Genomic DNA, 23,325 nt, shown 5'->3' with positions numbered 1-23,325 from the left:
TCACTGCCCCAATTTTCTTTTTTCTCTTTATCTTTGTCTAACTTGCTCCAAGTCACTACTCAGCCTCTTGGGACAACATCTATCAAACAGTTCAACGAATATATTGTCGATCTCTCACATTTCGGCCGAATTCGAGGACGATCGGCGCTATGAAAAATGCATGGATCTTATTGGTCACTGGCCTAGTACTGCCAGTCTGGGGTATAAGTCTTCATCGAAGAGATAATCCCGCAGTGGTTCAAATGGATATTCAACGAAAGGATGTTCTCGACCCCGTCGCTAGAGATCAAGCAAGGAGGAAACGTGCCGATACAGTCAGTCAAGCATTAGACAACGAGGTACGCATATATTTAGAAACATCATCACTTTGATGCTAATGTTTCTGACTAGGAGACTTTATATTTCTGCAGTGTCACGCTGGGTACCCCGAAGCAGAGTTTACGCTTGGTTCTCGACACTGGAAGTAGTGATCTGTGGTGCAACACGCCAAATTCTACTCTCTGTGAATCAACCAAAGCAGCCTGTGCCCAATCGGGTACTTTCAACTCGAGTGCTTCCTCTTCATATTCATTTGTGAACTCTGATTTCAATATTAGCTATGCCGATGGATCTAGCGCCGTCGGAGACTATGGTTCCGACACTCTTACCATCGGAGGCACAACTATCAAAGACTTCCAATTCGGCATTGGGTTTTCGTCTGGTTCTCCGGGTGAGTGATTCGCGATAGATATAACGCCAATTATTATAGAGCTGACATGAATATTTGTGTACAGAGGGTGTCCTGGGCATAGGATATCCTGCGAATGAAGTTCAGGTTGGCAGAAATGGAGACGCGCCTTATGCCAACTTGCCCAAGGCAATGGTCAATAAAGGAATAATCCAATCAAATGCCTACAGTCTCTGGCTGAACGACCTGGAAGCGAGCACAGGCTCGATTTTGTTTGGTGGAGTCAACACGAAGAAATACCACGGCACCCTGCAGACAGTTCCCATCCAGAAGCTCCAGGGACAGTATGCGGAGTTCATCATTGCGCTCACTGACGTTTCCATCACCAATTCATCCAGCGAGATAGCCCTTTCTTCGAGTTCCATTCCTGTGGGCGTGTTACTGGATTCGGGAAGCTCTCTCTCATACCTTCCAGACGCCCTTGTTCAGAAAATCTACGACGATCTCGGAGTTTCTTATGAGGCGGACAGCGGTATTGCCTATGTTGAATGCAGCATAGCAGAGCAGGAAATCACCATCAGTTACACTTTCTCATCCCCGACGATCGACGTGGGCATCGACGAGATGATTATCGATGTTGGCGATCTGTATTTCAAGAACGGCAAGCGAGCCTGCGTTTTCGGTATCGTACCCGCGGGAGGCAGCACGGCAGTCCTGGGAGATACCTTCCTCCGCAGTGCGTACGTGGTGTATGATCTCGCCAATAATGAAATCTCCCTCGCCAACACCAGATTCAACGTCACCGAGAGTGATATCTTGGAGATTGGGACTGGCAGTGATTCCGTCCCCGGTGCGAGTGAAGTCTCGAACCCAGTGACGACCGCGCCAGTTGGTGGCGCCGCTGCTCGCATTGGAGGTCCGCATGGCTCCACCGGCATCTCGGCTACTGCCACTGCTACAGGGAATATGGCCCTTCCCAGGGTGACAGGTATGCCAAAACACCTGGCTGTCGGCCTTGCCGGAGTTGGAGCTATGTTGGTTCTGTGAGGCCGTTGGATGATCACATACTTTTCTTTTTATGTATATATCTTGCATCCTGTGGTGTATTTGGAGTCTGGGAAGATACCTAGATTTCTTTTCTGTCATACTCCTAATCCTCTAGTTATGTGTTATGAAACGTACGGCATCTGAATTATTCAATGCTTGATCCAAATATAGCAGTGTACATGTAGAGTAGAAAGTTGTCTACACATATGACTGGTCAAACATGACAGGCTATATATGTGTCTACCAGAAGAGATCAACCCATCTAGTATTAGTTAATAGGATCTATATGGCGTTTCATTACATAAATCTTAATCGAATTCAAGTGTCTTTCTTGACTTGGGTTACGCTCGGGAGTGTTTTTATTTCTCAGTTCTTTCCTACCTCCAGGTCTCCTTCCCATTTTCCCACCTCCCCAATCAATATCAATCCTCATCCCATCACCCATTCCACTCCCATACACACCGAATCCTCTCCACTTTCAGAACACCCTTCGATATCAACATTCGAAGACTAACAATGGCTGCCGATAACGATATCCCATTTGCTGCATCCACGAAGGTTACCGCAATACCTGAAAGCTCTTACACTTCCGATCCCCAATGTGTAGTGCCGATGGTCTTCACTCGTTCTCCGCATGGCAAAGTGATATTCGGCGAGAACTAGATGGTCGCACGGGTGGGTGGATACCTGGACAAAATTGGAACAAGCGACATATTTGCAATCACCGAAGTATGTCGAGACCGGGTGAAGCACCCCGAGCTCTGGCAAGAATAGCGGCGACTGTAGCCTAGCTGATGCGTGAAAGCCATAGAGGCAGGGAGACAGCGAGTCAAGCCTGATCATTACAACTAAGGGGTTGGTTCTGACTGCGCAAACCTCTGATATCGCATCGAAGCAAAATGGAGAAAAAAACACTTCCACTCTGTGCGAAAATCCAAGCCTATACATGTATACATACTAGCCAGCCTCTTTCTCACCTTCCTCCTTTACCTCCCGCTGCTACTTTCTCTGTGGAGGCCTCTAGCCCTGCCTCCTCCGTCAAGTCCAGTACGTGAACGTTTCCAATCTACACAATCTGGTCCCTTCCCATTCCTTCTGAATATCGTCAGTATTCAAAGGGTCTATGCTAACTTGTAAGTGAACATAGTCTCTGATACTTACGATATCACTGTCGAGGGTAGCCCTGGTATGGTGTCTGACCTGCTTTAGAGATTGGGTCGTGTCTCTCAGTCCGATGCAGCGCAGCTTCTCCATGCCCCACAGAATATGATGGACGAGAGAAGTGTCTACAAGGACTTTGTAGAGAAGCTCCAGATTGAAGAAAAACCACGCCAGGTGGAACCCACCTAGGGCTTCTGTGTAGGCAAGGACGACAATGATCTCAACTGGGATGAGATTATGGAAAAAAAAATCTTGTATACCCACCGCGATTGGGCTTTAGCAGTGGACGATGATATTTTCTCCTACCCTGGGGTAATTGAAACAACTATCTAATGTCCCTTCATTTCCCACGTAAACAATAAGACTGAAAAATATATTGCCTCTTTGCTAGATGTATATGATTTGTATCTTGGCATCAACAGGTGGAATTTCCTTGGCACCAAAGTTCCTCGACCGACCACCCCTCGAATTCCCATAATGCCCCGAATCCCCTTTTCTGTCATCATAAAAGCCCAACGGGAAAATCATCTTCTGCCTATACTTCTCAAGGAATGTCGCACGATCGATTCTGCTCGCAATGAACTTCGCTGGCTACGTGAGCGGGCAGTTCGCGATAGCCAGTCTCTTTCATCCAAGGTGGGATGGAGGAGCCGATTGAGATCTATGTGCCAGATGCGATCTAGAGGATATCCTCTCCAATATATCCTTGGAGATCAGCCGTTTGGCGACTTGGAGATTCTTTGCCGAAGAGGCGTTTTGATCCCAAGGTCTGTATATCGACTTTCTAAAAGAGCGAAATTTCTCGCTGACAACCTTTCACAGGCCAGAAACTGAATCATATACATATCAAGCGGCCAAATTAGTCCGTGAAATAGCTCTGGACCGTAAAGACGCGTCCAAGGCTCCCAACAAGGCGAGACCCTTGCGCGTCATTGATCTTTGCACAGGCACAGGTTGCATACCACTTCTTCTGCACGCATTACTTGCTCCCCATTTCCAGCAGCTGGAGATAACAGGAGTGGACATCAGTCCTACAGCATTGAGCCTCGCCCAGGATAACCTCGAGCATAATCTGCAACTGGGCCAATTGGCATCCAGCGCAGGCACAGACATCCGCTTCCGCCGCGCCGATGTCCTCGGGAATGGCAATGACAATTCAGTACCGTCCATTGAGTCAATACTGGAAGCCCAGTTCCAAAATTTTGGAGCATTGGACACATTACCACCCGACCAAGAAAGTGGATGTGATCTATTAATCTCCAACCCGCCCTACATATCTCAAACAGAGTTCCGCAACGGCACCACTGCACGCAGTGTACGGCGCTTCGAGCCCAAGCTAGCACTTGTACCTCCATACTCGTGTTCCAGGATAGAAGACTGTATGCCTGAGGATATCTTCTATCACCGCATTCTCACTCTGGCATTCAGGTTGAAGGCTAAGCTTACGGTGCTGGAATGTGGGGATTCTAGCCAGGCTAATCGAGTTGTTGCTCTTCACAAGCGACTTGCTTCGGCGGAATCTGGGAAGTTTAGTGCGGAGGTCTGGCCGAGTCGAGAGAAGGATTTGGCTGATAATGGGTTTCATGTGACTGACGGATCGCGGGCTGTCATCATACAGACTCTCCAGTAGCGTACACAAGGTGTCCATCGCTCTCGGGGCTGGGGTAGTTGATGGAAACAAAAAAAAAGCTGGTGGCTCTTAATATTAATTTCAATCTTATGGATAAATTTATACTAGTTTGGTATCTGTGGTTTCATAGATTCGAAAGTATCATACATATGCATTCATTTTCGGCCTTAAGACCACTTGAACTTGCCAACGCATTAAAGAAAAATGTGTAGAAAGACCAACCAAGTGCATTTGGACCGCCCATAGAAAAAAGAAGAACAGAACATTATGTACAGAATGGAGTAGATCACCAACAAGGCAGAGCGCTGGTGGTCAGTTTTTGAAGTATTAAAACAAATAAGAGATGCACAGAGCGAATTAATGTACTTGAATTAGTGTAAAAAATGGCACGGGGAACAACAGGGATGCAAAAGCCCAAACCCAAAACTCAGGCCAAGAAAGCGCTGACAGCCCGTCTATCGGAGTCTATGATGGGCCCGGATTGGTCCCTGCAGTCTAGAACCAAGCAAGCATTGTGAAGTCGTGAAGAACGTGATGTAGTCGTCCACGGGTCATTTTAAAGGTTCTTCTTGTCGGAAGTGTAGCTGCGATCGTCTTCGCCCTCGACATCCTTGAGGATCGACTCCATCTCCTTGGCCTGTCGCTTCCACTCCTTGTCTCCCATCTTCGTCTCTCTGCGGAAAAGCTCCTCGTTGGGCTTGCGGTAGCTGCCACCCAGACGGTCCCACAAAGTGGTGAACTGTCCGTAGTTGTAGTTGAAGTACAGGTGGTGCATGGTGTGGCAGGCAGCACCGTTCACAATAGGACTGTTGGCAACGTACTCTCCGTCATGAATGAAGACGGTCCAGAGGTTGATGAAACCGAACAGGAAGACGTAAGCGAACTTCTGCAGAGGGAAGATGAAGGGGAAGACGTGGTATGGGACACTCTGGGACCAGCCATCGAGTGGGTGGAAGGCGTGCGAGGCATAAGGGCTGGGCATGATCCACTTGTGGTGAGGCTTGTGTAGGGTCTTGTAGACGCGGGGGTGGTGCAGACCACGGTGGATCCAGTAGATGAAGAAATCGGTAAAGCAGATAAAGAAGGGAATTTGGATGAGGCTGTAGTACGGGAAGGGCTCATCGGCGGTGGTGTCGTAGAGTTTGGCGTATCCGCGGACTTCAAGAACGAAGAAAGGTGCTGTCAAGAGGGACATTGGAGGCATTGCGGACATGGCCTGTCTGATCTCCATACCAATCTGATTCTTGAGGAATTTGGGGTGGTTGTAGGTTGTCTTGTCCCAGATAAAGATGAACGAAAGCGATGCGACCAAGAAGTAGACGAGCAGACCAAACAGCCTAATTGATTGTTAGTTCTTGTGTTGCGGAAAAGTGACGATAAGAAATGAAGGGATTGGCGCATTACCAAGTAATCAGGAAAAAGCTTGTAAATTGACGGTAGATGTTGTTCCTGGGCCAAGCACTCAGATATGCGTATTTCGAGGGCTCCAGATAGATCATCTGTGTAGCCTGTTCATAGACATAAGGCTCCGGTCCAAAAAGGGCCATTGAAGTGTTCGCGGCCGCATTGACGAAGGCCGGCAGCGAGATGGACGAAGAGAGCGAGGCGGGGAGGACTGCCGAATAGAGGCGATCACCAATAAAGGTGTCCCATAATTCGAGAATGATATCCATGATTGAGGGCACAGATAGAGTGGAGGGGTGGAAGGGAAGAGGAATTGAGAGGTATTTGAAGGAACCAAAAAAAAGGAGATCCACGGCGAATAACAAAATAGTCACACCAACGCGGAACCGCCACAGCCGTTGCGATGCCACCTCTTAATAAGCCAATTCATCCAGGGGCGGATGGTATGATGCGGGATATAGTTATTTTATGAATGGATAGTGTTATATATGAAAGTACAATTTTGTTCTTTTTTTATCACTTCATATAACCTCTTATGGTCTATAGAGTAAAAAAAGAGATAGAAGCTTAAAAAAGAAGAAAAGAACACCGATACCCCTGGTTGCCACAGTTGATGCCTTGGTGCCTGCGCCATGCTGTGGCTCTTAGCCTTATAGGTCAGGCGATGACAAAAAGTACATGACAAGTAATTGTACCACATTGGTACTGCACGAGCCAGTTCCACTTCCCTTCCCGTACTCAGAGGTACCTCCACTGCCCGCACTTGCGGGTGTAGATCCAAGTATTCCTTTGTATTTCGGGTATCTTCAGCCGGAATACAAAATACAGGTTTCATATGAACATTTGAACCCTCTCGATCTGGGTCCATCCATGTACTCCAATATACGCATTCACAAAGTACTTTTGGACTTTTAACTAGAATCCTATATCCTTCTAGTCTCATATATGTATAGAGTATATACAGTACTCATCTAATCGCCTGAACATTTTCTTTCTTTATTATACGTTATACAAAGTATTATGTGCAAGATTAAAAAAATAGTGTACCCGCGCTTCTCGCCTATGAACTCGCTTCTCGCGTCAAACCACTGCCGCCCTTCCCCCCAAACTCAAACCTTCCCGCTTTAAAGTGTCATCTGCCAGCCTCTTCCACCCCTCTTACCGCTACACCCCCATTCTCATCCCCCAGCTTATACTGTACCGCCCACCATCGCTGTGGCTAGCTGCGCGGTGCTATCCACCAAGCATTGAAGCCTCAGTGATCAAGATCATTGAGTCCAGGTCAAAACCTTGGTTGCGATCCCATTCGCTGACCTAGAGCTGCCATCCGAACATCCGTTTTGTCCTTCTGTGATTTGTGAAAAACAAGGAAAAAAATATCCCAACATGTACAACGCTCATCGCGGGATGGTACCCGCTCCCAACTCCCGTCTGACGGAGTTGCTGGATCAACTGCGCCAGGAGTTTGAGAGCCAGTCGCGAAACACCGGTGAATTTGAACATCAGTGTATGTATCCCTTCCAACATATTGTGTTACCTCTCCCCTATGCTCGGGCCACTTGCGCCTCAGAGCTTCCCCTCCCCCTGTCCAATCGTTTTATACAGCTGTCAGCTCATTCCCCCAATGGCTGCAGCTCCACGGGTTTCCGACATTCGCTGAAATGTTATCTAACTGACAGATCATGCAGTGACTGGTCAACTCCAGGAGATGGAGATGATCCGTCAGAAGGTCTATCAGCTGGAACAGGCGCAGATCAAGATCAAGCAAGAGTTCGTCCCTTACCTCGAAAGCTCGAACACTCCTCTCTGACGTCGTATCTTCTTCTTTTTTAGCTACGAAGCTGAAATTCGAATGCTGCGACACGAACTCGAGTCACGCGGCGTGCAAACCATCCCTTCCCACATCGGCGGACCCGCTGCGGCTCATACAGCTCCTTCCCAGGCTCCTCCGCCTGCCTTGGGCCACGGCCCCAGCAATCTGTTTGGCGGTATCATGACCAACCCACCAGGTAGTGGCCCCGGTCTTGCCCCTTCCCTCCCCCAGGATCAGCAGCCTCCCCAGCATCCTCTTCAACAGCCTGCTTCGGTCGCCCAGCCTGGCGCACCGCAACCCCAGCAGAGCTCCTTTGGAGGCTATCCGGCTGGCGCTGCTGTGAACGGTATGTCGTTGTGTTTATGAAAATGGTCACCCAGTCCGCTGACTCTTTGGATCGTTCATCTCCCAGGCTATGGGCCTCCTCCTCCGCCTCCTACTGCATCCCCGGGCCCTGGTAAGGGCCGTGGCCGCGTTCCCCCAGGCCCAGGTACCCCCCAGCAAACGCACATCGCCTACCCGGACCCTCGTGCATCCCCTCAGATCCCTCGCCCGACTCCTCCGAACCCCCCTCTCGGCCGCACCGCCGAACGCCCAGGAAACATGCTGGCAAACTGGAACCCCGATGATTTGCCTCCGTCGCAGAAGCGTGAGGGTTCCGATTGGTACGCCGTGTTCAACCCTGAGGTCCAGCGTGTTCTCGATGTGGAGCTGGTGCACCACTTGAATCACGATAGCGTTGTTTGCTGTGTGCGCTTCAGCCGTGATGGAAAGTACTTGGCTACAGGCTGCAACCGCTCGGCTCAAATCTTCGACGTGACCACCGGTCAGAACGTGGCCACTCTTCAGGACGAGAATGTCGATAAGGACGGTGACTTGTACATTCGCAGTGTTTGCTTCAGTCCGGATGGAAAGTATCTTGCGACTGGTGCTGAGGATAAGCAGATTCGGGTAAGTTTTCGGATTATATGGGATCAGCAGCATATGGGAAGATCACTGACTTAATGCGATTGGTTCTAGGTTTGGGATATCAACCAGCGCACGATCAAGCACATCTTCAGTGGACACGAGCAGGATATCTACTCTTTGGACTTTGCTGGCAACGGTCGATTCATCGCCTCTGGCAGTGGAGACAAGACCGTGCGCCTTTGGGATATTCTCGATGGCAAGCTTGTCTACACCCTTAGCATTGAGGATGGTGTCACTACTGTGGCTATGTCTCCGGATGGCCGTTACGTGGCTGCAGGTTCGTTGGACAAGAGCGTGCGCGTCTGGGACACGACAACTGGATACCTGGTGGAGCGTCTGGAGAACCCAGATGGCCACAAGGACAGTGTCTACTCGGTCGCGTTCGCGCCCAACGGCCGCGACCTTGTCAGTGGCAGTCTGGACAAGACTATCAAGCTCTGGGAGCTTACTGTCCCCCGAGGCATGCACCCTCACAGTGCCATCAAGGGTGGCAAGTGTATTCGTACATTCGAGGGCCACAAGGTAAGATCTAAGAGTACGTTGGGAGACGGGCAGAAGCTAACTTTTGACTACAATTTAGGACTTTGTCCTCAGTGTTTGCCTGACACCCGATGGTGCCTGGGTGATGAGTGGTTCCAAGGACCGCGGTGTTCAGTTCTGGGATCCAGTGACTGGAAATGCCCAGATGATGCTTCAAGGCCACAAGAACTCTGGTGAGTTTTAACCTTTGCATGCATTATTTATCTCTTAACTAACTCCAAATAGTCATCTCGGTTGCGCCCAGTCCTACTGGCAACCTGTTCGCGACGGGCAGTGGAGACATGCGTGCACGAATCTGGAGGTAAGTATTTTCCCTGACTGTATTTCAGATCATAAGCTGACTCCTTTCTAGATACTCGGCATACACTGGACGATGAAAGGGTTGATCCTATGGGCGTATGATGTTTTTGCTTTGGTTATGGGCTTTATTTATGCTGAATTTGTTTCTATTTTTTACTCTATACACCTTGGTGTATACGTGAACACCTTTTTTTCAATTCCAAAATTGCCATTCTCTATACTACCTGGTATATAACTACAACAGCTGTATATTATGTTGTAGACGTAAAAGGTCACACGGACACACATTCTGGAACGAGCTGAATTTCCCAACAACACCATCCCTGTCCGTCTGAATTACCACAGAGCCTCCGAATACTCTTTGACTCCGAAAAACTTTGAATACTTTGAATACTCTTGGGTTGAATATTATTTAATGGAAAGATTGGTAAAATACACCTCAGATCTTCCTATGGAAATGTACATGCTGATCCAATTTTCATCAAAACATGTTTAACGCGGCGTGTATGCAGATTTAGGTGCCTTCGCCCATTCAGGAAGTAGTTCATGGAGACTAGTCGCATCCCTGCAGGAACCATTATCAAGTCTCGATACCTCACCTCGACGCAGGTCGTGCAGGGTTACCACTCGTGTCAGATTGCCATGGCTGTCACTTTTCGGATCGTCCCCCAGTATGGAGCTAAGACCACGAGTGGTTACGATCGACGTGACCCATGAGCCAAGCCGTTTGGTGCAGTCTAAGGGGGCAAAAAACATCGAGACTAGACCAAAAGCCCGTGCTGACTCCTTCTACGGGGGCCAAAATCGACTCCCACCTGGACACCCACTTGCCCCAAAAGAGAGAGAGAGAGAGAGAGAGAGAGACAGATCGCACTGGCTGGAGGAACAATTTGATTGGCTCTCCAAGGAGACTCAGATCACCGGACAGAATTTTCTAGGGCCATGGGCGGCTAACTGGGATATTCGATGGGCTGAGATCGGACACTATTGGCGACTATCGGGATGGCGCATCCTGGGACTCGTAATTACGGCCCAGCTGGCCATTGAGCGATTGCTGACTCCGAGATCGACTGAATAATCTACATGTCGACTGCAGGTCGATCACGGTCCACTTGAGAATTCCGCGATTTGAAGGCCCGGCCCGTCTCCTCGAGGGGAAAGATGCACAGCACGATGAGTTTGCGTGTTTCCTTTCTTTTTGGGGGGGGGGAGATTGAGTCTGACAGATGTCAGTCACTTCAACAATATCAGTCACAGGAAGTGCAGACTATGGGAGAAGTATGGGAACTATAAGGAGTCTGAGAAGGCTTTCGTCGCCAGTCGCGGCTACGAGTATATTTTTCGTGTGACTGACACACATTTTCACACCGAATGTGTCCAAATACATTACCACTAATGAGAATTACTATTCCTCGTGGTACAGAAAATGGATGCGTCCAAAGCAAACCATGCATCTCATGGACCATGCAATGCACCAGTGCTTCGGGGGCTCCAGGGCCTTTTCGGGTTCCAGGAACCCCAGGAACCCCAGTTCGTCCCCGATTGATTTGATTTTTTTTTTTATTTCCCGGTGGAGTCAGGTCGCCTCAATCACCTAGGATCACCGGCCTACGGAGATCGAATCAAACACTGTACAGTGCGCATTGCATGTATCCTCTCTTGAACTGCCTTTTCTTCCCCCCTTTTTTTTAAAAAAAATTACCATTTCCCCAAACGTTATACAGACGATCAAAATGGGGCTTTTCGACTCTCTTCTCACCGGCTGACTCCCTTCCCCCTGTTGTCCCCGCCATTGCATTGGGGCCCTGGTATATCTAGATCGGGAGGCGCCACGGTCGATGCGGAAGATCATCGCTAGTTGTCAATCATTATATTCCTCTTCACGGCATGACCTGCATATATTTGCTATTTCATTTCCCCTCGTATATAGACCCAGATCTATAGACTGATTGCGCTTTGGCCAGCCTGTTTGTCTATTGTCCCTATCCTTGCTTTCTTGAAAAGCAACTCGTTACCAGCCAGAACCCAAATATCACCGGGGATTGAGTTTCAGAACTTAGTCAAAGACTACACAGGAAAAACCCACCCTAGCGCATCCTGAGGACCAGTATACATTGAGCTACATTGGTATCTCGTGGGAGATCCGCAGGGAGAAGGTATCCTTGCTTTTCTGATACTGAGAGGAAGACCACACGAACAGTGAAAGATGGAGACTGCAGAGCCCGTCTCTTACGAGTTCCCCGGCCATGCTGTGGCTCCGTTTGCACACAGACGCCCGATGGACTCGACCCCGAACCAGAACTTTCCCTTCTATTCACACCAAACAACACCATACTCGTTGCCTTACCAGACCCCGAGTAGCTTGCCTTACAGCTTCGCCCATTCCGTGGGTCACACACATGCACATCCGAATGCCTACCAGCAATACTTTGTCCCTAGTCAGCACCCGATACCGCCGCAACCACTGCGTCTCACAACGGAACAACCGTTGCAGTCTATTCCAGAGATTCCTCCGGCAAAGAATGCCATCAGCCAGACAGTCAAGTCTACTCCTGACCATGGTCCACGGGTGCAGCTTTCAACTGGAGGCCACAGTTCACCAGTCGGGGCAACAGACGAGAAGCAAACTTCCGCTGACATCGCCTTCTCAACCAACGTGGATGTCCTGATGAAGGCAATCCAGGCGAAACATGCTTCTTCACCGACCCAGCAATCGCTGCCACCACTCCAACATCTAGCCCCACCCACACCACAGGCCTATCCCGTATCCTACCCGACTGCCTCACCCACACCACCGCGCTGCTACCATGCCAACGAAGGCCAGCTATCGCGCACAGGCAAGAAGCGCAAGTACAATTGCAACCTCCCAGGCTGTGGCAAAAGCTTCGCGCAGAAAACACACTTGGACATCCACATTAGGGCACACACAGGTGACAAGCCATTTGTGAGTACATGGCATATTCCTACACAAGATTTGGTAGGATCAGCAACTAATCATTTTCGGATGTGGCAGATATGCAAGGAGCCCTCATGCGGGCAACGTTTCTCGCAACAAGGCAACCTCAAGGTAAGCACAACACCCCCTCCAGCTGCCGCACTATGTGATTACGACACACGAGGCAGACACTGACTTACGTTTCTCAAACTAGACCCATCAGCGACGACACACGGGCGAAAAGCCCTTCCAATGTGAAATCTGTCATAAGCGATTCGCCCAGCGAGGCAACGTCCGCGCTCACAAGCTCACCCATGACCAGTCTAAACGGTTCGACTGCCGTCTAGATGAATGCGGCAAACAGTTTACCCAGTTAGGCAACCTCAAGGTAAGTTTTTGGCCACCCCATTATCCCCTCTATGTCAGCATCATTCCCATACAATATCCTCTTTAAACAAAAGCTAACCAACCCTCCCCCAAAAACAGTCCCACCAGAACAAATTCCACGCAGCAACACTCCACAATCTAACAGTCCGCTTCTCACAAATGGGCGAGAACGGACCGATGAACATGAACCTCGCAGACCGCGAACTGTGGATATATTTCGCCGGGCTATACAAAAACAGCAACAAAGGCATCAAGGGCCGTGGTAAGGACCGGCGGATCTCGACGACAAAACGGTCCGATGGACAGAGTAGCTGTGACTCTATGGATCGAATACAGTCTGTTGAGTCTGAAGAGGGTGCTTCGAAAATGCAGATGCAGGTGCAGATGCGTCGTGGAAGCTTTGAGGATGGTTTCTCCGTTTATAATACTTCTAGCAGTGATGGTGATGATGGGGAGCCTTATTATATTGATCGCAGGGATCATCTTCATGGACATGGTCATGGTCATGGTCATGGTCACGGTCACGGTCACGGTCACGGTCACGGTCCTTGATTGGGTTTGGTTTCGGGCCTTTTCTTATTTTTATATTGCTTTGTATTTGTCTGCACACCCCTTTGTGATATCCCCTCTTTTTTTCTTGATTCCCCTGTGATTCTTATCGTTAATTTCTTCTATTCTATTTCATTTTCTTCTAGGCAGGAAGGGGATCCAAATCCCACTTGGTCTTTTCACACTTATTTCTCCTTTACTCTTTTCCTTTAGGGTTTATCAAGGTGTATACGATTCATGAGGACTTTCCATATGTATTTTGGAATTGGGATATCCCCGTGCTAGGTTGTACGGTTGAACAGGATCTTGGTTTCTTTGCTTTTTTTTTTATAGTTCTGTACAACTTAGTCGGATTGCTATACAGTGCTATTCTGCTACCGCCTTCCTTCCCTCGTGCCCGGCAACTTGGGATTTTGCTCTTTAGAAACAAAAAGAGATCCTAATGTACTAATCAAAAATATTGACAACAAAAAGAAATGGCGCCACCCGGAATCGAACTGGGGCTGACACAGGAAACCTAACATGTTAACAAGTTAACACATTAACACCACAATGTGTCGTCATACCACTAGACCATGGCACCTATTCTATGTAGTTTGAGGCTGATACATGATTAGTACTATTTGTGTTAGAGCGGTCAGACTTTACTATATAATATAAGTTTAAGAAACAAAAAATGTCTCGATGCTTATTAATAACTAGAGTTATATATAATTAATATAGATAGATAGATAGATAGGTAAGGGGAAAAAGGATGGACTCCTAATAGTTAGAAACCAAAAAAGAAATGGCGCCACCCGGAATCGAACCGGGGCTAACACAGGAAATCTAATATGAAGAAACACCACAATGTGTCGTCATACCACTAGACCATGGCACCTTATTTGATGGAAGGAAGCCCAAATTTAGCATTGATTAAGCTAAACCTCAACTATGGGGTATTCATACCTATGCACGTACTTGTTAAAGATTTCTAGACCAGTGCGGTGGGCCTATGGAGGTATAGATCACCCAGACCTATAACTAAATGTTATCTATTACTAAACGCTTATTAATAGCCCTCTACACTACCTACCTAGGGCTCCATTTATAAATCATCTTTAACTTCTCACTAGAATCCTCTTATACTTTTACAGGACTATGTCATACTATTGCTTTTCTTATATTATAGTAGAAGATATGCATGCCAACTAATTACCTATAAGTGCCAAAGATGAGACATAGGCATGGTTTAGCTTCATGGACCCTAAATCTGGCCCTTCTTTCATTAATAAGGTGCCATGGTCTAGTGGTATGACGACACATTGTGGTGTTTCTTCATATTAGATTTCCTGTGTTAGCCCCGGTTCGATTCCGGGTGGCGCCATTTCTTTTTTGGTTCCTAATTATTAGGAGCCCATCCTTTTTTTCCCTTTGTATATATATACTTCCTTAAAATCGGGATAATTGTATGGCGGATTTTTTGTTTATAAAAGCTTATCTGTATGACACACTCCCGCTAAGCTACTTCGGGTATTACCTATGTAGCCGTTCGAATCCCTATGTCGTTAGGTCATCGATGACCCGTAGCCACCAGTAGGATCAAAAATTCGTACTGTCACAGTATCAAAAATTACGTCTTTAACCCTGGGAATATGGATTTGAGTTATGAGTTCCTTAATTTCCCCAAAGTGGCAAGATTTTATGTAAAAAGCATTGGGCTAGAAAGGTTCATATGGACAGGTGCTTTTGAGATATCCAGTTGCAATTTATCGCATTTACCATGTGTTTTACCAAAGACTGTCCATTCCCAATGTTTTACCAAAGACTGTCCATTCCCAACCGTTCTTAAATTAATCATGTCGGTCGGTATTGTACAATGACCAAGCTTGCCTGTTGTTTTTTGCATCGCCTTGGTTTCAGCTCTTCTTCTCATGTCAGTAAAAACTGAGCAGAGGCTCAAGATATTTTCCTCCAAGCCAGTGCTTCAAAACCTCGGCTCAACCGTGAACCGAACACCCACCTACCAGTTGACCCACTTTTGGCTTGTGACTGGAGAAACAAGCAACCTTTGAAGCTACGGCCCTTTAAGCCGAACTATAACCTGACTATAGTATAGGTTCCCGAGTGACGATGTGATGTGCTATTAATTCAAAAACAGAAAAAATATTTAGAAATACAGGATGCCACCGTAAACGAGCTGATCGAACGAGGACAGTGCGAAATCTGCTGTTGATTAGTTCTATGTTTGGCTCGTCGGACCATACTTGGCAACTTGATTCCCATCAATATTCCAGCTAAACTAGCAGCATGGAATAGCGCCGGTGCTGAGCAGTACTGTAACACGCAAAAATTACTCTCTACAGCCCGACGCAAATACATTGAAGGCATTGAAGAGCATAGGAGGCCTCGTTGGTGACGATCTACTTTTCCTTCTGCCCTCTGAAGACGGGGATGGCTATCTACTCAAAGCCTTCGTAACATGTTTCCTAGATGATGCTGTAGTCGGGGGTGTGGATGTTGCGCACGCAGATCTCTGTCGGGAAAGAAAGGTATGGGGCATTGCACTTCAGAGTGCTGGTGCTGTATGGCCTTTTGAGGCTTTGGCCTTTCGCAAACAGAAAAAGACGATATCAGGAATGATTTGCAAAAACGGATTGCCCGTCCAACACCTTGCCTGAAAAAATATGGTCAATTGGATTTTTGACCGCTAAACCACAGAGGCCTCCAAAGACAGACTTTTGGTTGCGGAGATTCATTGAGATAGCTTACCTTCTCGTCGAATACTACGGATCAACCTTTGCTCCTCCTTTACTCTTTCTTTTGTTTCTGCGTAAAATAACTCAAACTGCGCAAATATTCCATTATATATGTAGAGGGAAGACTGTACGCATCAAGGTGAGAGAGGTACTCTGGAAGTGCTGTCTTGGGGCTTTGAAGAGTGCCGAAATTGAACCTCTAGTTACCAAGCTCCTTGCTAAGATGGAGGATTTGTTCAGTGAGGTTGCTTTCAACCCTCTTCTCTCTGCCCCAAGTGGTACTCTGTATTCGGCTTACGTTTTGCTGGCTCTGTTTTACAGAATGTCCAAAGTTCAGGGATCTTCCAAATCTGCTTGGGAGAAAATACCTCAAGCGACGCAGATATTCCATCCCGTATCTAGCGGAGACTGTACGCTAGCGTAAATATCAAGGAGTAAGTACAATTTGCATGTAAGGTTCATACGAAGGATATCCAAACTCGGTATTTATTGTATATCCATATTCTACTCTTCCCAGTTGCCAACCACATACGACCATAGGGTTTGGAAAACAGGGCACCCCGTCCGCTCAGCCGTACTTAAGCCCATTATAGTACGCGGTCAATTCTCAATGCGCCACAGCATAAAGCCATCTGGGAATCAATCATATCTATAGATCACGTGATTCTTTCTCTATATACGCATCTTCAAGATCTTCACTTTCTTGATACTTGTGCACAGAGCCTGGACTATCTAATAAAGTTCCCAAGAGCAGCCGATAAACTCTGGTGCGTAGTAAAGTGACTTTATTCATTCAGGCTGGTGTCGACGGGGATGCCGTTTATCTTCTGACTCTAAGCAAGCGTCTCCCCATGCATCGTCTCCGCCTCGGAGCCTCCACGTACTTTCCCTGATTGCTAAGTGCCATTCCTAGGCATGCTCGTTACTAATGTTTCCGACTCTCCCGATCCTGGAGAAATCTAGGCGCCGAAGAAGGATCTTTCGACCATTTCCAACCGGGACACATGGTGATATATCGACCACTTCAATACCTAGGTAATTGAACGATCTTGGAATAGGGACTTTTGGAGGCGATTGGGCAAGAAAAAAGACCGGAGCCCCACTTAGATCACTTCCAAATGGCGTACAAAGCTTGATCTCACCCGGGGCTCTTTCTTGGATTCTTCCCTTTACATAGATCACAGGCTCACACAACACCAATCAGCCATGCCGACGGTACCGAGTACCACTCCAAGATAATGTCCACGATGGCGTCCCAACACATTCAGGTGGCCACGCCGCCCTCCAAAGACGCCATCCTCAAATCCCTCGTCGAAAATGTCCGCGCCTGCAATGCGCGCCTACTGCCCGGACGCGACAAGATCGTCTTTGGCGCGTGCGAACTCGAGGCGGAAATGCCGCTGCTTCTCAATCGGCCTGGCGGGCCCCTCCCGTGTAGGGAGCCGCCCGCCGAGTTCGAGACCGTCAACGCCCACTTTTCAGCCCAAATGCACGCTTTCTTCAACGCACTGAGCGACCTCGAGGACATGGCAGACAAACCGTCCTCGGACGACATGCACCTCTGCCGCCCCGACGAATGCCTTCGGCCCGTCATATGCGTTTCCAACCAGTCCTTCGAACCCCACCTAGACTGCTTGCACCGCGCCTTCCACACTCGCCGCCTCACCGTCCAGAACCCGGACAGCCTGCCCCTCCTCAACCGCGTCACTCAACTGCGCATCCTCCCCGACCGGGATTCCACCTTTGACCCAATCAACATGCGGCCCGTCTCCTTACGCACGCCCTTCGAACTCGCCACCCGCCTCCCTCAACTCCGCGAGCTGGACTGCCCCTGGCTGTGGGAGCGCCTTCCCGTTGCCTTCACATCCAAGGCACTGCGCATAATTTCCCGCGTCTGGGCAGGTCCTTGGCGCGATGACCGCGCCGAGTTCGCGCGGGCTGTGCGTCATGCGATGCCCTTGTTGGCGTCCTCGCTCACCAAAGCCCGTCTCTGGTTCTGGAGGCCCAGCTCCCATTGGGACGAGGTGGACCAAGCGGCGCAGATGCCCGATCTTGTTGGCATGTCGTCATCGTCCTCGACCAACGAGTTTGAAGGCATGGACCCTGTGTCTCTTGGCCTGCGGGAACTGGGAAGTCGCCTGGAGGAACTAGACGTCTGCGCGCTCATCACCCCAGATATTTTTCCTTCCGGTGGCGACGATTTGTCATGGCCACACATGCGGCACCTTAACGTGGAATTCCACCCGTGCGCGCCCGACGGCAGCTGGTACTTTTCCGGCCCGCGAGGGGAAGATCCCCACGCGACAGGGTTCGCCATCACGAGAGAGGAGCACTACCCGCCCGGCCAGGAAGACGACGACGAGACGCACGAGTTGATGTCTGACGAGGAGGAAGAGTACCGGGGCGACGCACCGGACATATACGACCTCCGCAACCCCGACATGTTCCGTCTGCGCCCCATAGCGGAACGCATGAACCCTTTGCTCTTGGCGTTTGCCTCGTCTCTGCAACGGCAAAAGATGCCCGCCCTTCGAGACGCCGAGCTGTTTACGTGGCTTACGTGGCAGCCCTCCAAGCAGAGGGCGAAGGAGTATGAAGGGAGTGATGACGTGCCTCCAACTTCGTATGAGGAGGAGACGGTTGTGTTCCGATGGGGGGTGAGATACGAGGCGCCTGCCGTTGGAGATGGGAAAGGAAAAGTGACGTGGCAGGTCGGTGAGGACTGGAGGCCGGAGGACGGAGTCATCAAGGCGTTTGAGGATCTTGTGGGCGGAGATGGGGAGAACATGGAGTGGAAAGCTTTTGAGTTTGTGGAAGAGAGGGAGCAGGATCCGGAGGACTATATCTGATTCTCATCAGATTAATGTACAGAATCAACAATCCTGGCCGGTAGACCACACTCGAATCTCAAATTCACTAACACCAACACAATACGCCTCCCCCAACCAATAATTCGTCACACAATCGCTACTCACCGCCGGATTCCACGCCAAAAACTGCTTCAGCGTAATCCCCGCCTGGCTCGCCAACGCCGTGCAGGTCAGGCCGTCAGTCACAAGGGACCACTTGTTGCAGACGGATGTTCGCTCAGTACTTCAAGAACAGCCGTTAGTGTATGATCGGGCCGATTGTTTTCCCGGTGACTTAGTGTTATAAGTAAACACGTACTGTTAACGTGCATATCGACCCACACCTGGATATGGTCCAGAAATCGAACCCTCCGCGCCCTTGCCCATCCATGCCACTGCTACCAGCCAGCATCCTCATCTGGCCAAGAAAGAGACGCGTCAGCGTGAATGGCTTGCACGCAACTCATCATCCAATAAATCCTCTTGCCAGAAAAAGGGTTCGCTGTACTTTGGCCACTCACTGAGCCTGCGTGAGCGAATTGGAAGACATTGCGATCCAGAATATTGGAGGAATCACCCGTCACTTCATTACAGTCTCTGGGACTCTGGGAGCATTTTCGGCGAAATTCTTGTCGATTCGAAAGATGACCCCAGGTATAACATGGAGACAGGTTAACTGGCTCTAGAGGACCTAGAGGAAGAGGCTTTCTTTGAAGCGATCAAGACAAACCTCTATCTTCAAGAACTCCAATGTTGAATTCCAAGGTTGTCTTTCATAGTCTTCATATTGCCTTGCTATGGTTCCTTTAAATTGATGTACCTACTACAAGCTATACTAACTCTCCATATCTATTTGATAGAAGAAGAATAATGTAGTCGAGATGTATAAAAGATACTTCGAAATGTATTTTAGATCCCATAGAAAAGGTACATTTTGCACTAAACTAGTGTATTCAACCCGTGCAAAAAACACCCCATAAAAGAGACATATCTCGATATTACTCCGACATGAGGGAAAACAGATTCAAAAATCAATAAAAAAGATTGGCGCCACCCGGAATCGAACTGGGGCTGACACAGGAAACCTAACATGTTAACAAGTTAACACATTAACACCACAATGTGTCGTCATACCACTAGACCATGGCACCTATACTATATTGAAATCAGCGCCAAGTTACAATTCTGAAGCCACAAGCCCCAAGACAAGACAAGTTAGCTCGGAGGCGCAGATTACTCGAAAGGAATCGAACGAGTTTTCAGATTTCTGTTGGCTTTAATTCGAAGAGACCCGGAGTTAAAGTATACAATACAGAGTGAAAGCTAGAAAAAAAAAAGGAAAAGAAAAGGCTCTTCGCGACATAAATCATTTAATGAAACAGTTCAAAGAGATCAAATGCGAGAACGCAACATGCGTAAGCTGATACCTGACCGAGATGACATTCATATATGTGACAACTCTATTGCGCATCGGCATCGGCAATATCCAAATCTCCATCTGCAGCATCCTCCCGCCCAGAAACAGGCGGGGCCTGGGTACCGAGGGGAGTAGCGTTAGCGAGGGCATCGGAAATGAAGGATTCCTCGACGGCAGCCTTTCTCCGGAACACCCGGAGCCAGCGACGGCCCCATTGGCGGATGATAGCGTCCTCGGGCAGATTGCCGCTGCCATCACCGCGCTCCATCTGCTCGTCGTTGCTTCCAGCAGCGACGGAGACGATGGAGTCCTCGATGTACTTGAAGAGGGCTTGCATGTCTGCACGTTCACGGGCGAGGGTCTCGTCGATGATGCTGAGCTGGGGCTCATAGAGACCAGGTTGAGTGCGGGCGGCGACGATTTGGCGCATGCGGTTGGTGACCTTGCCGACAGTAGCGGAGATCATCTCGAAGACATGGGGCTTTGAGAGGATGGTTCCTGCCGCGACAGACTCGGAGAGGGCCCATTCAAGGACGGAGAGCGGGCTGAGGATGGTGTAGTTAAGCAGCTTGTCAATGATGTTGATGGCAATACCGGGCTGATCGACCCAGTAGTCCATGACGGAGGTGATGATTTGGCAGCGAGCGCGTTGAGATTCCGTGCCGATGGCTAAGAGGCGATCTTTGCTGCGTTCGATGCATGAAAGGACGTGAGAGAGCGACTTGGATCCGACGAAGCAGAGTGAGGTTACGAATGCATCTGTCGAGGGGATCTTGGGGTCATCCACGCCTTGACTCTTGGCCTGGTCTTCAATGGCTGTGATGACGGGCTGAATTTCTTCGTCGCTAGCCTTCTTCCGAATAAGCTGCATGAGTTCTTGCCCTTCTTTAGAGTATGGTGCCACTGGGAATTCAAGTTAGTAACTGTTCGCTGCCATTTGATCATGGAGTAAACATACTTTCGGAGGAATATTTGAAATCGGGAGTATCCTTCTCTTTGCCTGGTGTGATCAACTTTGGGTAGGGATCGGGGAGAGTTCCCTTGATGCGCTGGGCGAAGCTCAAACGAATTTCCTTGTCCAAAGCGCCTTGGATGAACGCCATTCTTGGGTCTATGGCGGGCAGATCGAGATCGTCAGCCCTGTGAATGGTTAGATGACTAATTACAACGTGTAGAAGCTGCCGTTTTTTACTTACCACTCGCTCCATTTCCATGTGAACCCGAAGTTGCTCAAATGGTGAGCGAACCAATCCAGGAAACGGTTGCTGAGCTCCAAATCCATTGTCTCCAGACTGTTGTACAAGAATCGGATTGCACGTCCCAAACTGGGCGCAATTGCCGCAGGGGCAATCTTACAGCACTCAGTGAGAACAGAGTGATAGTAGACGAGTTTGTGCTCAGACGCTGGCAATTGGAACAGCTGCGAGAACACTGCGTCCACTGCCACATCCTCGGGCTTCCACGGCTGCACCTCTCCAATGAGCTCGCGCATTCGGTCGAAAGGCGTGGCACGCTTCACGAATGTGGTAGGAGTGAAATAACAGTCGATATCGATCAGGAACTTGGCTGTAGCAACACGGTTGAAGTCAAGGAGGTTAATAGTATCAACCAGTGCGTCCCGAATAAGCGAAGAGGAGATGTCTGTAATCGCAGGGACGGTGTCTACTTCTTGGTTGGCATACACCGAAAGGTAGACCTCCGGGAAGAGAGGACGCGGGCCGTTTGGTACGGGGTTGGGAACAGTGATTGTGGGGAAAGGAACCTTGGCCACCGATTCGAAAGACTTGGGCTCATCGGTTTCGGCATCCCGGACGTCTTTCCAAGGACGAGGGAGGCACTTAAGCTCCCAGCCCTGGTTGGCCTCCGCTTGAAGTTGAGTTTGCATCAAACTGATAACACTTTGACCAGCTGCCTCCTGGTTCTCCTCGGTGCTGAACGAGTTCACCAAATCCACGAGGGCGTGCGGCGTAGATGCAATAATGTCGGTCTTCTCCAGAAGCGCGGAAGCCTGGGCCTCGAAGCCAGAGGCGGGGGACAGCATGACATAAGGGATAGTGAACTGAATGATCTTCACCAATTCAAGGCCCAGAAGCTGAGGAAAGCTGTTAGACAAGGTTCATCATCACAGGGAAACAACCCAACTTACATCTTCCGAAGAGGCAGTCTGGAGATCGACTGCACGAGCGAACAGCTCTTCCAGAAGAGGGAAGATGCCGTCACCCTCATAGACCGGCTGGAGAATACCCAAGAAGCGAATAAGAAGCTTGACTTCACGCCATGCGCCCATATCAATATACTTCTGCAAGGCCTCCGCTGCCTTGCTCAATACCTCCGATCCAAGCTCGGGCTTGAGACTATGTGCGACCAGGACCGTACCGGCGATAAAAGGAATTTTCATGGGTTGTTCGAGAACGCTGCACATATCCAAATTAGTAAAATTCCACGATCAATTGAGTACGCCGACACGTACAGATCAAGGGAGATATTAACAAAGTCACGGCGGATTTCCTCGTCATCGTAGTTATCCGTGACTGTCTTCGCAATACCCTGGACATCATCTTCTGCTCTGCGAGCAGCCTATTAATGAGACATAGGCGTTAGTTCATATCAACCATTTGTGGAGCGCAATGCGCGCGGCGGAAAAAAACGAGGCCCGTACCGATTCCGCAATGGTCAGCAACTGCCGTCGGACCTGGACGAACAATGGCTCTTCATATCTGCGCCTTTGGGGGCGGCGATCAAAGTCATCATCATCTGTGAGAATCACAAGCTAAGTTAGCGTGTTGTCCGGGAAACTTGTCAGATCCATGTCTCTCTCACCTCTGTAGCGGCGTTTGCGCCCACCCCTGTAGCCCTGGTTTCGACGGTCGTTTTCGGCCATTGTGTTCTGGAACCAAGTCAATAAGCCAGTATAATACT

The 23,325-nt window shown here is 49.1% G+C and overlaps 9 protein-coding genes across 9 annotated transcripts; 7 read left to right on the top strand and 2 right to left on the bottom strand.

Annotated features, from left to right (window-relative positions):
• Positions 1-242: 242 nt before the first annotated feature.
• Positions 243-1,714, top strand: N7447_005235 (pepsin-like aspartic protease; the record flags this gene model as incomplete). The annotated part of the gene is made up of 3 exons (XM_057229497.1): positions 243-338; positions 391-709; positions 774-1,714. The coding sequence occupies 3 exons, from the start codon at positions 243-245 to the stop codon at positions 1,712-1,714; spliced, it is 1,356 nt and encodes a 451-aa protein (XP_057084587.1).
• An 899-nt stretch (positions 1,715-2,613) lies between these two features.
• On the top strand, positions 2,614-3,064 carry N7447_005234 (uncharacterized protein; the record flags this gene model as incomplete). Its single annotated transcript, XM_057229496.1, is given in 3 exon segments — positions 2,614-2,761; positions 2,862-2,905; positions 2,924-3,064. 3 exon segments carry the CDS (start codon positions 2,614-2,616, stop codon positions 3,062-3,064), a joined length of 333 nt encoding a protein of 110 aa, XP_057084586.1.
• Positions 3,065-3,452: 388 nt separating this feature from the next.
• On the top strand, positions 3,453-4,505 carry N7447_005233 (uncharacterized protein; the record flags this gene model as incomplete). Its single annotated transcript, XM_057229495.1, has 2 exons — positions 3,453-3,511; positions 3,698-4,505. The coding sequence occupies 2 exons, from the start codon at positions 3,453-3,455 to the stop codon at positions 4,503-4,505; spliced, it is 867 nt and encodes a 288-aa protein (XP_057084585.1).
• Positions 4,506-5,061: 556 nt separating this feature from the next.
• On the bottom strand, positions 5,062-6,178 carry N7447_005232 (sterol desaturase family protein; the record flags this gene model as incomplete). Its single annotated transcript, XM_057229494.1, has 2 exons — positions 5,062-5,842; positions 5,910-6,178. The coding sequence occupies 2 exons, from the start codon at positions 6,176-6,178 to the stop codon at positions 5,062-5,064; spliced, it is 1,050 nt and encodes a 349-aa protein (XP_057084584.1).
• A 1,117-nt stretch (positions 6,179-7,295) lies between these two features.
• rcoA (uncharacterized protein) lies at positions 7,296-9,608 on the top strand (the record flags this gene model as incomplete). The annotated part of the gene is made up of 8 exons (XM_057229493.1): positions 7,296-7,416; positions 7,598-7,679; positions 7,743-8,068; positions 8,135-8,673; positions 8,743-9,213; positions 9,272-9,404; positions 9,457-9,532; positions 9,584-9,608. The coding sequence occupies 8 exons, from the start codon at positions 7,296-7,298 to the stop codon at positions 9,606-9,608; spliced, it is 1,773 nt and encodes a 590-aa protein (XP_057084583.1).
• A 596-nt stretch (positions 9,609-10,204) lies between these two features.
• Positions 10,205-10,609, top strand: N7447_005230 (uncharacterized protein; the record flags this gene model as incomplete). Its single annotated transcript, XM_057229492.1, has 1 exon — positions 10,205-10,609. One exon carries the CDS (start codon positions 10,205-10,207, stop codon positions 10,607-10,609), a length of 405 nt encoding a protein of 134 aa, XP_057084582.1.
• Positions 10,610-11,737: 1,128 nt separating this feature from the next.
• On the top strand, positions 11,738-13,405 carry N7447_005229 (C2H2-type zinc finger protein; the record flags this gene model as incomplete). The annotated part of the gene is made up of 4 exons (XM_057229491.1): positions 11,738-12,475; positions 12,545-12,598; positions 12,681-12,854; positions 12,953-13,405. The coding sequence occupies 4 exons, from the start codon at positions 11,738-11,740 to the stop codon at positions 13,403-13,405; spliced, it is 1,419 nt and encodes a 472-aa protein (XP_057084581.1).
• A 3,973-nt stretch (positions 13,406-17,378) lies between these two features.
• Positions 17,379-18,989, top strand: N7447_005228 (uncharacterized protein; the record flags this gene model as incomplete). Its single annotated transcript, XM_057229490.1, has 1 exon — positions 17,379-18,989. One exon carries the CDS (start codon positions 17,379-17,381, stop codon positions 18,987-18,989), a length of 1,611 nt encoding a protein of 536 aa, XP_057084580.1.
• Positions 18,990-20,449: 1,460 nt separating this feature from the next.
• Positions 20,450-23,287, bottom strand: N7447_005227 (NCBP1 family protein; the record flags this gene model as incomplete). The annotated part of the gene is made up of 7 exons (XM_057229489.1): positions 20,450-21,309; positions 21,365-21,546; positions 21,603-22,498; positions 22,553-22,820; positions 22,877-22,983; positions 23,066-23,160; positions 23,227-23,287. The coding sequence occupies 7 exons, from the start codon at positions 23,285-23,287 to the stop codon at positions 20,450-20,452; spliced, it is 2,469 nt and encodes an 822-aa protein (XP_057084579.1).
• Between the last annotated feature and the right edge of the window lie 38 nt (positions 23,288-23,325).

Source organism: Penicillium robsamsonii, assembly GCF_028829455.1.
Source record: "Penicillium robsamsonii strain IBT 29466 chromosome Unknown utg000003l_segment0_segment0, whole genome shotgun sequence".
In the NCBI taxonomy this organism is placed as follows: Eukaryota; Fungi; Ascomycota; class Eurotiomycetes; order Eurotiales; family Aspergillaceae; genus Penicillium; species Penicillium robsamsonii.
The sequence above is the reverse complement of the archived record's forward strand: the minus strand, read 5'-3'. Positions and strand labels throughout refer to the sequence as shown.